At 36.3% G+C, this 14,080-nt stretch overlaps 1 protein-coding gene across 1 annotated transcript in view; it reads left to right on the plus strand.

Moving 5' to 3' along the window:
* Nucleotides 1-14,080, plus strand: part of mrvi1 (murine retrovirus integration site 1 homolog) — a 94,824-nt gene that overhangs the window by 43,160 nt on the left and 37,584 nt on the right. The window contains exons 5-7 of the mRNA XM_056462358.1: nucleotides 3,891-4,109; nucleotides 10,603-10,709; nucleotides 11,501-11,565. Of these exons, the coding sequence (XP_056318333.1) occupies nucleotides 4,038-4,109; nucleotides 10,603-10,709; nucleotides 11,501-11,565 (244 nt within the window). The 5' untranslated portion in view covers nucleotides 3,891-4,037. The remainder of the gene's footprint in view (nucleotides 1-3,890; nucleotides 4,110-10,602; nucleotides 10,710-11,500; nucleotides 11,566-14,080) is intronic.

Consider the following 14,080-nt stretch of genomic DNA (forward strand, 5'->3'; position numbering starts at 1 on the left):
GGTTCAAGCTGTTACTCATTTTCATTGAGGGTACTTTCTCATTAGGTATTTATTGAACAGAATCTTTTACAAAATAATGGTGTTCACAGTCTTTTTGCATACTGCATTCCAGACGACAACATTTTAAAGGGGGTAGTTCACCCAAAATGAAAAATCTCTCATTAATTAGTCACGCTTGTGCATTCCAATCCCCTGAGACCTTCTTTCATCTTCCAAACACAAATGAAGATATTTTAGATGAAATCCGAGAGCTCTCTCATCCTCCACATACAACAAAGGTCCTGAAATGTTCAAAGTCCAGAAAAGGAACAAAAAAATGGTCAAAACTGTCCATGTGACTTCAGTGGTTCAACTGTAATCATACAAAGCTCCAAGAACACTTTTGTGCACTAAAAAAATCTGTAAAATTAACTTTGTTTGCCAGAAAAGGAAGCAAAAGCGTTGTCAAAACTCTCCATGTGACTTCAGTGGTTCAACTGTAATCATACGTAGCTCTAGGAACAACTTTGTGCACCAAAAAATCAGTAAAAACATCTTTGTTTGCCAGAAAAACAACCAAAATCGTTGTCAAAACTGTCCACGTGACTTCAGTGGTTCAACTGTATTCATGCAAAGCTCCAAGAACGCTTTTGTATACTACAAAAATCAGAAAAAATAACTTTGTTTGCCAGAAAAGCAACCAAAAGCATTGTCAAAACTGTCCATGTGACTTCAGTGTTTCAACTGTAATCATGCGAAGCTCCAAGAACACTTTTGTACACCACAATAAATCAGTAAAAACAACTTTGTTTGCCAGAAAAGGAGCCAAAAACATTGGCAAAACAGTCCATGTGACTTCAGTGGTTCAACTGTGATTATACGAAGCTCTAGAAACAACTTTGTGCACCAAACAATCAGTAAAAACCACTTTGTTTGCCAGAAAAGGAACCAAAAACATTGTCAAAACTGTCCTTGTGACTTCAGTGGTTCAACTGTAATTATACGAAGCTCCAAGAACTCTTTTGTACACCAAACAATCAGTAAAAACAGCTTTGTTTGCCAGAAAAGGAACCAAAAACATTGTCAAAACTGTCCTTGTGACTTCAGTGATTCAACTGTAATCATGCGAAGCTCCAAGAACACTTTTGTACACCAAACAATCAGTAAAAACAATTTTGTTTGCCAGAAAAGGAACCAAAAACATTGTCAAAACGGTCCTTGTGACTACAGTGTTTCAACTGTAATCATTCGAAGCTCAACACAAACACAACAAAACATTTCACAAACACAAACATTTCTTGGAGCTTCATATGATTACAGTTGAACCATTTAAGTACCATGGAATGGTACTTTACAATGTGGTTCCTTTTCTTGACTTTGAACATCTCTCGACTCTTGCTGTCTATGGAGGACGAGGGAGGCTTTGGATTCAATCAAAAATATCTTAATTTGTGTTCTGAAGATGAAAGAAGGTCTTGGTGCACTGGAATGACATGATGATGAGAAATTAATATCAGAATTTTTAATCACTGTCTGGCCATTTGAGATCAGGAATTGAGATAACCATCACAATCAGGATTTGTGTATTTCAGAGCCATTTGTTGTTTACTTTTTCCATCTGAAAGATCGCCTGAACCCAATAACTTTCACATCAAAAATAACAAATAGATCTCGTTGTTTTCATTCAAATGTCTTAAAACTCAGTGGCAAATGTTAGCTTGTAAGGCTGCACAGTATTGGATAAATCTGACATTGCAACATTTTGTTTTGCTGTGATATACGTTGCGATATAAATATGATTTCTTCAGATGATTTGAATAGCTCTATTTAGAAAGATTTCGTTCATTTAGATCGAGCGGGATGATCAAGTCTTTTTCTATGCAGTGCATCTGCATACAATATAATGAATTACAAGCATATATAAATACGACAATGTTCAAATGTTTTAAATAAAAAAGTTAAATAGGGGCGTCTAGCAGTATTCAAGTGCAGAAATTGAACAATCATAAATAACATGGTCATCATAGTATAAATCATTTTTTAAATAATATATTTTAATCATTCATTCATTCATTTACTTTTTGGCTCAGTCCCTTTATTAATCTGGGGTCGCCACAGTGGAATGAACCGCCAACTTATCCAGTACATGTTTTACGCAGCAGATGCCCTTCCAGCTGCAACCCATCACTGGGAAATATCCACACACTCTCATTCACACACATACATACACTATGGACAATTTTAGCTTACCCAATTCACCTATACCACATGTTTTTGGACTTGTGGGGGAAACTGGAGCACCCGGTGGAAACTCACGCCAACACGGGGAGAACATGCAAACTAAACTCCACACAGAAATGCCAACTGACCCAGCCAAGGCTTGAACCAGCGACCATCTTGCTGTGAGGTGACAGCGCTACCCACTTTGCCACTGCTTTGCACTATCTTTTAATCTTTAATAAATAATCTAAACCTCCCAGCAGACACACAACCTCATAAGTAGGGCCAGATGGAATCTGCGGATGTTTTTTGCTATTTCTGCGGAGAATTTTGGTAAAAATCTGCGGATTTCGGTGGAATTATTTTGGGTGTATCATAACTATAACCCTGATATGTGAAATAAAAAGTAATACCTTTTTAACTTTTATTTAATGTTTTTAACTGCAAATCCAATTAGATCCACTTTATTTGGTAAACAAAGCAAGTCTCTCATATAATATATCTACTAAAAGACAGAAAATATTACTTTACAAACTGCATTGTATATAAATCAGATGAACATTTTCATATTAGTCAAAAATTTGACTGTAAATAATTAAAAAACTGAATAAATTTAGATTTACACACGTTTACTCAAGTAAATAAACAGAAATAATTATGGGCTAAAAATCTGTGGAATTCTGCGGAAAATCTACGGAAAATCTGTTGAATTCTGCGTGCGCAGGTTCCATGTGGGCCTACATAAGCCATTAATATTAGGTTACATTAAGGTCGCCAGCGTCTAAGGACAATGTTAATTTGATGTCCAATAACGACATGAAATGACGTTGATTTTAGGTTGTATTGGAAAGTGACCAAAATCCAACGCCGAGCCAACATCTTAAACCAACGCTATATTGACGTCAAATACTGACATTTATTCGTCAAGTATGGTAACCAAATCCAACGTCTGATAGACGTCATAGTGGTAACGTCCACACAATGTCAAGCTGTAAGATCATTAGATGTTTATATTTTGTTGTCTTTAGGTTGAGTTGGAAAATAAACAAAATGCAACATCTGTCTAACATTGGACATTGAACGTTGGCCTAACGTTGGGTTCTGACATCAACCCGATTTTCATTTCTAAACAAAGTGCAACGTCACACAAAGTTGGGGTACAACGTCAATTTGACATCGTGTTAATGTCCTGTACCTGTTGGGCTGCGATGTGACTATTGTGGATACACACATTACGATATCCATGCTCAAACGATATATTATTCAGCTATTACTATATATAACTATACGTCGCAATGACGTGTGTCGCAAGCTCTGTGATTGGTCGGCTTGGTAGCTGTGATGAGCGTAGCGGTGCTGAGAGCCACGAGCCCAATTGAGCGAGGATAGGCGGTGCCACCCTATAATATGAAAGGTGGAGGAGTAGGGCTGGAAGGGGGATTCTTCAAATCAAAGATGACTGTAGTGAGAAACCCTGGCTCTTTATAGTGGGTTAGGAATCATCTGATTAGTGGATATCATAGTGAATGCAGAACCAGCCATGTTCAATCATAATCACGTGATCCTTTCTGGATTAGTTTATAAATAAACTTCACTTAGTCTACCAATGTACTGCCACAGATGTTACTGTTTTGTAAGAAACCGCAAATATGACCGTATCCTCATACTATATTCATGGTTTGTGTCTACAGGGCCAGCAGGACCCACCTCCTGTATGTCAGTTCACACGCTCAAGAGGTGAGCAAACTTCCCTGAAGAGAGCTCAAAGTTTCGTGGCAGAGTCTGTTGCCTTATTTGTCTTCCCACACACACGCTCTCGACCCCCTCTCACCCCGGCAATGCCCACCCTGCCCGAAGAAGAGGAAGACTCTCCGGAGGAGCTCGACAGCACATCCAGCTCACCCTCCACAGTGAGTCCAACTGTATCTTACACATTACAGATGATAATCTAGAAAGTTATAGAGTATATTGAGTATGGAGTATTACTTTACTTAAGTCCGCATGAACCAGAAGCTGCAACCATTTTTTTTTCTGTGTTGTGATGCAGTTCCTGGAGAAACTGAATATTTAATGAGAAAACAGTGGGCGTGGCTTGTTTTTCTGCTGCGAGCAGATTGGCTGTAGTAAAGTAGGGATTTCATTCAGAAAGATTGAGAAAATGGTTTTGGGAGAGTTATTACAACCTAACAGACACCTCTTCCTCATCATGTCTGTTTGTTGTCAAAACTGACAGTTGGAAGGGTGTGGATAAGTATGTTAGCCACGCCCAATACCTCAGACAGATGTAATCTGACAATTTAACTGAAAACAAACAGGAAGTGCATTTTCAGATTTTAATTAAAGATTAGAAGGGCGAACATGATTTTTTTATCTTAATGACATGTGCAGATGAACTGTTCCCCAAAAAACTAGCAATGTGAGCGAACAAAATCAGTATAGTTAGTTTTGATTTCTTTTGTACTTTAAACTTGGTCAGAGATGTTACCTGGTGTTCTAAAATAAATTGATACGGTAAAACCAGTGGCTCTATTTAATAGTAAAGATGACACCATCATTACTGTTAGTATTAATGTGTGTAAAATTCTTGAGGAATGAGCCCTTGTTGTAATTCTGATATTGCGATGGGTGTTTGGTTACTGATGTGTGCGGTAAGCTGTAGACCAATCACAACAGGCTGGATCATCTGACCAATCAGAGAAGAGCAGCGTCTCAGAAAGGAGAGGTTTAGAGAGACCAGAACCATGAACAAACTAATTCAGATCAAATTCATTTGTTTATTTCCTTGCATGAAGTAGACTAAGGCTGTATGCAACACAGGCTCATTGTGAAAATGGACCACCGTATACATTTCTGGAGAGCATGAATTATGTAGCCAGAGGTATGTATGGCTGCATTTTGTCTTTAAAATGAACGATACGGGGTGGTATGAAGCCACCGATGGCTTCTGTTTCTTTTCGCGTTACCAGCTGACCGCTTACCTCTGTGTGGACAGCTTTTCTGCCGTTACCAATTTATTCAGTGACTCGTTGTGTATGTCGGCGAACTTCAGACGCAGAGAGGAGTTGACCACAACAACGGGGTTAGAGTATGGTGAAGAATGGTTCCAGAAAGCAGGTAAAACAAAAGGCGAAAAATAAAATAAAATAAAATAAACAAGTAAATAAAAGGGTGAGAACGTGGTAAGATCTGAAAATGTGGTAAAAATCAGACTGCCGCGAGGGCTTTTCTTTTTCTGGATTTCTTGTAAAATCATTATCGGTTGGGTTAAAGGAAGGACGTGGGTGGGGGAATCGATTGGTCAGTCAGTCAATCAACAGCGGCCTCTGGTGGATTTACGCGAGAAGAGCAGGCGCAAATGACACTCGCCAGAAAAATGTAAGATCTGAAAAAGCATACACAGCAGCCTCTGGTGGATTCACAAAAACAAAAACTGCAAAAAAAAATACCTCCTGGGATGTATTTAACGCTCTCCAGAAATGTATGCAGGGGTATGTATCAATAATGAGCCTGGGTTTGCTGCATGTTATTGTTTTTTTTTTTTTTTTTTGCATTTTATTGTTTATATATTGCAATATTAATACAGTTCCACCAGATGACCTGAATAACTCTTTTTGGAAAGAAATCAGTTTTGATTGAAATGATTTTAAGTAAGAGAGCATAAAATAAAATATAATAAAATTCATTCATATATAAATACAATTGTTCAAAGATAAAAATGAAATAAACAGTTCTTTGTGGTTTTCAGGGTAGAATTGGGTACAAATTGTTCAAATAGTATACAGATATACAGAAATTGAATAATCAAATGTAAAATAACACTAGTCTTCATCATTTAAATTATTAAATAAAATGTATCTTTATTAAAGCTACAAAGAGTACAATTTCTTATGCTTTAAACATGCTTGAAATACTCAAACAGGCCTTCTTTCTATTACGCATAAACTTTGCAAGAACTCCACAAATCACATGTTCTGAACTGTTGTGCCTGATAGTGGACCGGACTGACACTGTTTCAATTTGCTATAATCTACATTGTAAAAGCACTGTAGAAATTAAGGTGAATTGAATTGAATTGAAAAATAGTCTACTAATCCTGACACATTACAATATCAATGCTGAAACGATACATTGTTCAGTCCTAATGTAAACCTATAGTTGGAAACCTCCAAAACACATTCAAGAACTTTTAACTTGGCACAAAAAGCTAACGTAAATTCTCACAGTGCATTATGGGTGTTTTCCAGCCGTTGAGTGTACATGGGCTGAACATTTGTTATTGCTGTGCATTGTGGGATTGATAGAGTGCACTTCTGAACATCCACTATAGTTTTAGACTCCACTACAAATGTCCGCTCCCTCAAATAGTGAACTATTTAAAGGTACGGGAGGTGATTTTTGGATACAACCAAATATTCCTTTCAAAGTTAAAGGTCCCATGTAATTGAAATAAAGTTTTTTTAGATGTTAGTATCAGTATTGTTAGTTTTTGAGGATATGTATTAGCTCGTGCGCTCTAAAACAGTGACAACATTTGCGTTTAGAATATATAAAACTGATATAAACATGTAAAGCATGTAGTTTAACACTTCCACCTAAATTCACACTCGGTCCTGGAGGGCTGGTGTCCTGGAGAGTTTAGCACCAACCCTAACCAAACACACCTTAACCAGCTAATCAAGCACTTACTACAGTAGGTATACTAGAAACCTCCAGGCAGGTGTGTTGAAGCAAGTTGGAGCTAAAGTCAGTAGGACACCGGCCTTCCAAGACTGACTTTGGAGCCCCCTGACCTAAATGGATCAACAGTTTTATTCACGTCACCTTATGCTACAGTCTAATCAAATCATCTGACCAATCAAATCCTCTCTAGTATCTGACATGCCCCGCCCCATTCAGGATGCTTTACATTTGGTTTTCCTTTGATGCACTTGAGCTCAACCACTCTCACTGGCAGAGCGGCGATTAAACAAAACACTATTGGCTGTTTTTAAAAAAGGGGAGGAGCTGCACTATGTCACAATCTTTCCTTGTGTTTCGGTTGAGATTATGTCAAACATGCGTATTTTAAAGCACTTCACGGGACCTTTAAGTCAATTGTGAGATATAGCTGACCCAATCTGGCCCTTCAAACACACAGATCACAATTCTAAAATGCTAAAAACACTAGTAATTAAAATGACTTTCTTTACCATTAAACACATGCACAGACCACAATATCTCTAACGTGACTCCTGGTTCAGATGAAGAGGAAGAAAATGAGTGTAACATTTTATTGAAAGACAACATTCCACTCTCAATCTGGTTTCAGATAAGATCAATACCTTAATGCCAGAGAATGGGTTTATGAAATCCTATTAGTTTTACAATTTTGAGTTATGTAGTTAGGAATGGCTCTCTGTCATGGCTGTCGCTTCACTGAGGACCAGTTTTACAAGGATTTGCTGTTCTGTTTGTCTTTTGGAGAACATCAAATCCTGTCAGGAAGTGTTTTTTTTTTTATTGTAGCCATTGTGTTATTCTTGAGTGCGTACAATCCACACATGCAGTCACTCATAAAAAGTTGGTATTCGATAAGACCACTCTTTAAAATTATATTACACTTCAGTAATTTAGTCCTAGAATAACAGCCAAACAAATAAAGCTTTCACTTTGTACTGAATGGCAGAATAGACCTCAGCGCTGCACGATGCATGTAGTTATAGGTATAAAAAAAGCATGGTAGCACTTGATGTTAAATGTCAAGTTGTAAATCTGACAATGAGCACTTGCTTGTCTTGTTCAAAAAACACTGATTGGATTTTTCATTGAAGAGAAGTGTTAAGTGTCTAGTTTAAAATGTTTTTTGTCAACCTGTTTTCAAATTTACACATTTTCAGTCCCTAAAACACTATTGTAATGTAAAAAAATAAGAAATACACATAAAAAATGTATAAATGTTAATAATAATGTATTGTAATGTGTATTTAATAGAGTGTAATTGGACTATTGCAAAGGCTAATATTTTGCTTCCTGTCCTTAAAGTGGATGTTATCAGAGCATGTTACTTTTCTCATGGGATAAAGCTAAGTGGTGTTCAGCTGGTATGTGTGAGATTTTCTGTCCAAGGGCTATAAAAAATGGAGCTACAGTACCCGTGCGGTTGAAAAATTTCTCATACTGCCTCAGGAGTGAATGCTATATTTGAAAAATCTGAGCAGTTCACAGTCACTTTCACTACACTTTACTTTCTAACTGCAAAAAATACAACAAAATACCTTAAATACCTTTAAAAAAGGATGAACTACAAGGTGTTAGCAAGTAGGGTAAAAAGACTATTTATATATAATCTCTGATTGTTGGGATGCGTCAATATTGAAATTCTAAGTAATTAATTCTATAAATTTTCCTTAATTTTTTACAAATATTTTTTATTTTTTTATTTTTTTCAAGAAAATTTCTAGAATATTTTAATATTTTCTAATATATATATATATATATATATATATATATATATATATATATATATATATATATATATATATATATATATATATATATATTGTAGGAAATATTATAATTAGTGCTGGAAAAATTAATTGCTATTAATCATATCCAAAATAATGGGTGTTATTATGTAATATGTGTGTATTAAATATTTTGTCACATAGATATTGAATTTTTATATACAATTTGTATAATATTCAAATATAATTTATATCTACATATAAATAACAATTTACTCAAATATATGCATGCATATCTGTTAATATCACATATTGTCACGATCATCAGCGATCATAACTCCCAGATCGCTGGATCTCACACACAAACACACATGGACTACAAATCCGCCATTCATGGACTACATATTCATACATGCACTCCGTTCACACACACACACATGCTTCCTTATTTCCACTGATTAGACTTCCACAGCTGTTGCAGCTTCTAGACTGATTACAGACACCATTTAAACCACACACACTCTCACTTCCATTGCCGAGTCTTGTTACCTGTAAAGTGACATTACAACGCGGTTCTCCTAGTCTAGTTTCTCCGTGTTTTGATCTTTGCCTTGTTTACGTTTCTCATTGTCTGCCGCCTGCCTTCTGACCTCTCGCCTGTTACATTTGACCACGATTCTGGACTGCCTTTATACATCTGTTTGCACCTGTGTTGACCATTGATTTCCTGACTTCGAATAAACCTGCAAGTGGATCCTAAACTTCAGTTGTCTCTGTCGCTCTCCGTGTTACACATATAACATTATGTATGCATATATACATAAATATACACAGTTTACACTCTTACATAATGTCAAACACACTTTTTTTGGATTAATCATGATTAATTTTTGCTCTAAATAAGCTCTGAGTCAGTAATTCCCAAAGTGGGGGTCACGGGACAATGACAGAGAATATTTTATCCATAACCCACAGAAGATAGTAGTTAATAGTTACATAAAAAACAACATCATGCAAATGAAATGCCATCAGCCTTTTTTTTTCCATAGGATTTGTGTGTTTACGTTAGATTAACAACACAGCAATAGCGTCAGCTGCTGCAGAAATTATTTGATAGCACCAGGTTTAACTTTCTGACACTTTTGGAAATCCAATACATTAAAAATAAATACAGGCCACAACTGAACATTGAGAATGATCTCTGATTGACGGCCTCCAAAATAAATAGACTGAAAATGTTGTGTCCACCAGTCTCATTAGGTGAGGTTAATGTTAAATTAAACAGATTAATAAATGACTATAAAAATGATATGGTTGTTAAACTGTTGCACTTTTTGTGTTGTCTATATGCCCATGTTTATATAAGCCTATTGTTGTGTGTGTAATGTTTGTATATTTATAACCACCTCCGAGGAATATGGGGGTCGCGGGTCACTGGCATTGTTATTTTGGGGGTCACGGGCTGAAAAGTTTGGGAACCCCTGCTCTAAATAATATACATGTTTTATTTTTTCCGATATTATTGTTCTTTGTTGTTGGTAATATTGACAAACAACAATATTACATTAACATTAACCATTAACATGAACATTTCTGGATAAAATACGTTTTTTTTTCTTTTTTTTTTTCTTTTTTTTTTTGTGTTTTATGTTCAAGTTCAAACTTTTGTATCACTTTCAATGTAATGCCTTAATTTTACAGAGATATTTCTGTTATCAAAACAGTGAGCGAAAAGTGAAACAAGCTGGATCACATTTAGTTTAAAAGGAACATTCCCCATCTCTTCTTGAATTACCATTATTGTGCCAAATGAGAACATTAAGCAAAATATTTTGAACTCTGCAAAGCAAAAGTGTCCCATTTAATAAAAAAAAAAAGTAGACCCCTCAGCTCTCCAAAAATGTGCCCAACAACATTACAGCCAGTCAGTCAAGCAATCATTATTATTATTTTTCCCCAGTATGCTCCAGGGGAAAGCAAGATGGTGAGTGTAAACATGAGCCCACCAGCCATTGTGCTTCCAAGACAAGTCAGCAAGCAGGATTCCTGTCCTATCGAGAAAGCAAGGTATTGATGTTGGAGACCCATTAAGTTGTCTTTTTAAAATAATACCCTGTGTATTTGTCTGTTTTGAAGCTACAGTTTTTTTTGTATAAGCAGTGCAAAGGCTGTTCACCCTTGTGTGCTGTTTGGGAGAATGTTTTCATCCACTCTGCTGTGATTTTAAGGCTTAACTTGCTTAACTTGGCCACAACTTTCTCTGTCTTTCAGCAGATGGAATGATTTTTGCCGACAAATTTTATTTGGACACATCTTTTTTGAAAACACTTTAAAAGTTTTCAAAAAATCAACTTTCAATACACTCTGGGCAAATTTACCACCATTTCATTGTGTTCGGGGCTGTTTTTGCCGCATTGACCTCCATTATAATTACATTTTTGATTGCAAAGCCATGACACTATATAATCACGCATTATTGATTGTTGGTGGTTTTCCTATTGGGAAGAGGTGAAATGTGTAATTTTTACAGTTGATCATCAGTTGCAGTGCAAAAAAAGCTTAGTTTTTGGCTTAAAGTAAGACACACACACACACACACACTTTAATTTGTTGTTTTACTCCAAAGAACTATATATAATGGTCTGAAACGAAATGGTCTACCTCTAGAATGCATGATTATTTGTTGTGATGGTTTTGCAATCAAAAAATGCTATTATAATGGAAATAGGGCAAAAACAGCCACAAACATAATGAATGGGTAGTCAATTTGAACAGTACACAAGGGTTAAAAGAAGAAGGAGTTACGGTCTGTTCTTGCTCAATTATGTTGAGAATGTGTTGGTAATGTTTGTTTTTAGACCACACAGTCCCCGGCCTCGTCTCTCCCGAAACTCTCCATCATCCTGTCCCATCACCACAGTGGGTAAGTTCAGCTACACAGTCATATTCGTACACGTATATTTCATTCTTCTCTTATTTAGACATATATTTGGAAATGTAGACTATGTTTTCAAGTGGTATGATATGCATCAATTTAATTCAAGTAATCCTGAAATAAATTTGAGATATTTTTTATACATATTATGACGTATATCTGAAATAAATAGCTGGTTGAGCAAAATTGTTGATTTCTTTTGGTGGATTTTATGTGATTTATGGGTTATGTGAGTGTAGGCCAGTGAACACATCATCAGAGAAGACGAGAATTCATCCATTTTCCTTAGGCTTATTAGTCCCTTATTTATCAGGGGTCGCCACAGTGGAATGAACCACCAACTATTCCAGCATGTTTTACGCAGCAGATGCCCTTCCAGCTGCAACCCAGTACTGGGAAACACCCATATACTCTCGCATTTACACACACTCAAACACTACGGCCAATTTAGTTCATCCAATTCACTTATAGCGCATGTCTTTGAACTGTGGGGGAAACTGGAGCACCCCGAGCAAACCCACACGAACACAGAGAGAACATGCAAACTCCACACAGAAATGCCAACCGGCCCGGTCGGGACTTAAACCAGCGACCTTCTTGCTGTGAGGCGACAGTGCTAACCACTGAGCCACCATGCCATAACATTATTATTATTATTAGACAAATGTTTTGGGTCCAAAAATCCTGATCAGAGCACTTATACTGTAGTTTGAATTAATTGAATTTAATTAATTGAACAGTCAACCAGTGCTGAGCATGTTACTTTAAAAATGAATTAGTTATGTTTACTAGTTACTGTACTTCTCATAAGTAGCAACCAAGTTAGTAACTGAATAACATCCTAACATAATAACATCCTAACATCATAACAAGTCACTAATTACCAGGGAGAGTAACTATTAACTGAGATGCACACTAAAGTTTAATAATTTTTCAATTTTCTATACGATATACACTAAATAAATAAATAAATATATATATATATATATATATATATATATATATATATATATGGTAACACTTTATGAACCATTTATTAAGCATTAGCAAATAGTGAATTCATTACCTGTTAAGCATTAACTCTACATTAATTGTAACACGGGGAGTGACAGAGACAACTGAGGTGAGGATCCACATGCAGGTTTTATTCGGCAGTCAGGCAAGCAATGGTCAACACAGGTGCAAACAGATGTTTAAAGGCAGTCCAGAATCGTAGTCCAAAGTAGCAGGCGAGAGGTCGAAAGGCAGGCGGTAGACAGGGATAACTAAATAAACAATGCGAGGTAAATACATGGGAAAACAAGACAAGAAAACCGCTTTGTAGTGTCACTATACAGATAACAAGACTCGGCAATGGAAGTGAGTGTGTGTTACACGCGATATGAGAAAATAAAGAGTTAACCTGATACAGTACACACGGTTACAAGTAACAAAACACAACTAAATACATTATTTGCAAGCTAGAGTAAACGAGGCAACAGTTTTAATCGCACGTACTTACACTGGTGAAATGGAGGAAAAAACTGATTCATGATCCATGTTCTGACAGTCTTTACTGATCCTTCCTTTAACAAACTGATGAAGTCTTCTTTGTAAGCATGTAGTTTCCAGAAGCACTAGAACTGCTCAAAGCTAGGCTATATTGCTGAGGTTTCCTCTTTGGGTGAACTGTCAATAATATCTATCTGCACAGCGTGACTTCATTCGACCAGTGTCTGTCTGTGTGTCTGTGTGTGTCTGTGTGTGACTTTTTTCTGTTAGTGGGCGGGGCAGCAGGTTTCAAATCTCCCGCGTTTGCGCGCGCAACTACTTGTGTTTCGTAGCCGCATCATCACGAAACACCTAATGACTCATTATCAAGACGACTCGTTTGAAGCACTAGGAGTCGACTCTTTTATAGATGAATCAATAGTTTTAAACACTGTACACTTACAGATTTAAGCCTTAGCTGGACATTTCACTTCACTTAGAGCTGTGTGACACACTATATGGAAGAGCATTTTCAAAAACCCATAATATGGGCTCTTTAAATAGTGTGTAATCAATCTTTAAAAATCCCTTAGGTGGTGCGAGTGTAATCAGCCAAAAGATGAAGCATGTGTGTGTTTGAGCGAAATGCATGTATGAAAATGTCGTCGAGAAATGGCGGATTTAAAGTCCATATGTGATAGTGTGTGCAAAAAAGCGATCTAGGGAGTTAAGATCGCTGGTGATCGTGACAGAAATAAATGTTAGTAAGCAGTTTATAACTGCAGCTACAAATGCTGTACTCTTGACTTATAACCACATTTATAATGTGCTTAATAATTGCACTTTCATACTTTGTTAATGATTCATTTTTCATTAATAAATTAAGTATTGCATTATTTACAAACCAGTTATTAAGAGTTGATGCTTAACAAATAATGAATTCACTAGGTGCTAATGCTTAATAAATGATTCATAGTGTGTAGTTATTATAAAATGTTACCTATATTTTTGCTGCTTGTTCAAACTACTCATT

The sequence above is a fragment of the Danio aesculapii genome, chromosome 7 (assembly GCF_903798145.1).
Source record: "Danio aesculapii chromosome 7, fDanAes4.1, whole genome shotgun sequence".
NCBI lineage: Eukaryota > Metazoa > Chordata > Actinopteri > Cypriniformes > Danionidae > Danio > Danio aesculapii.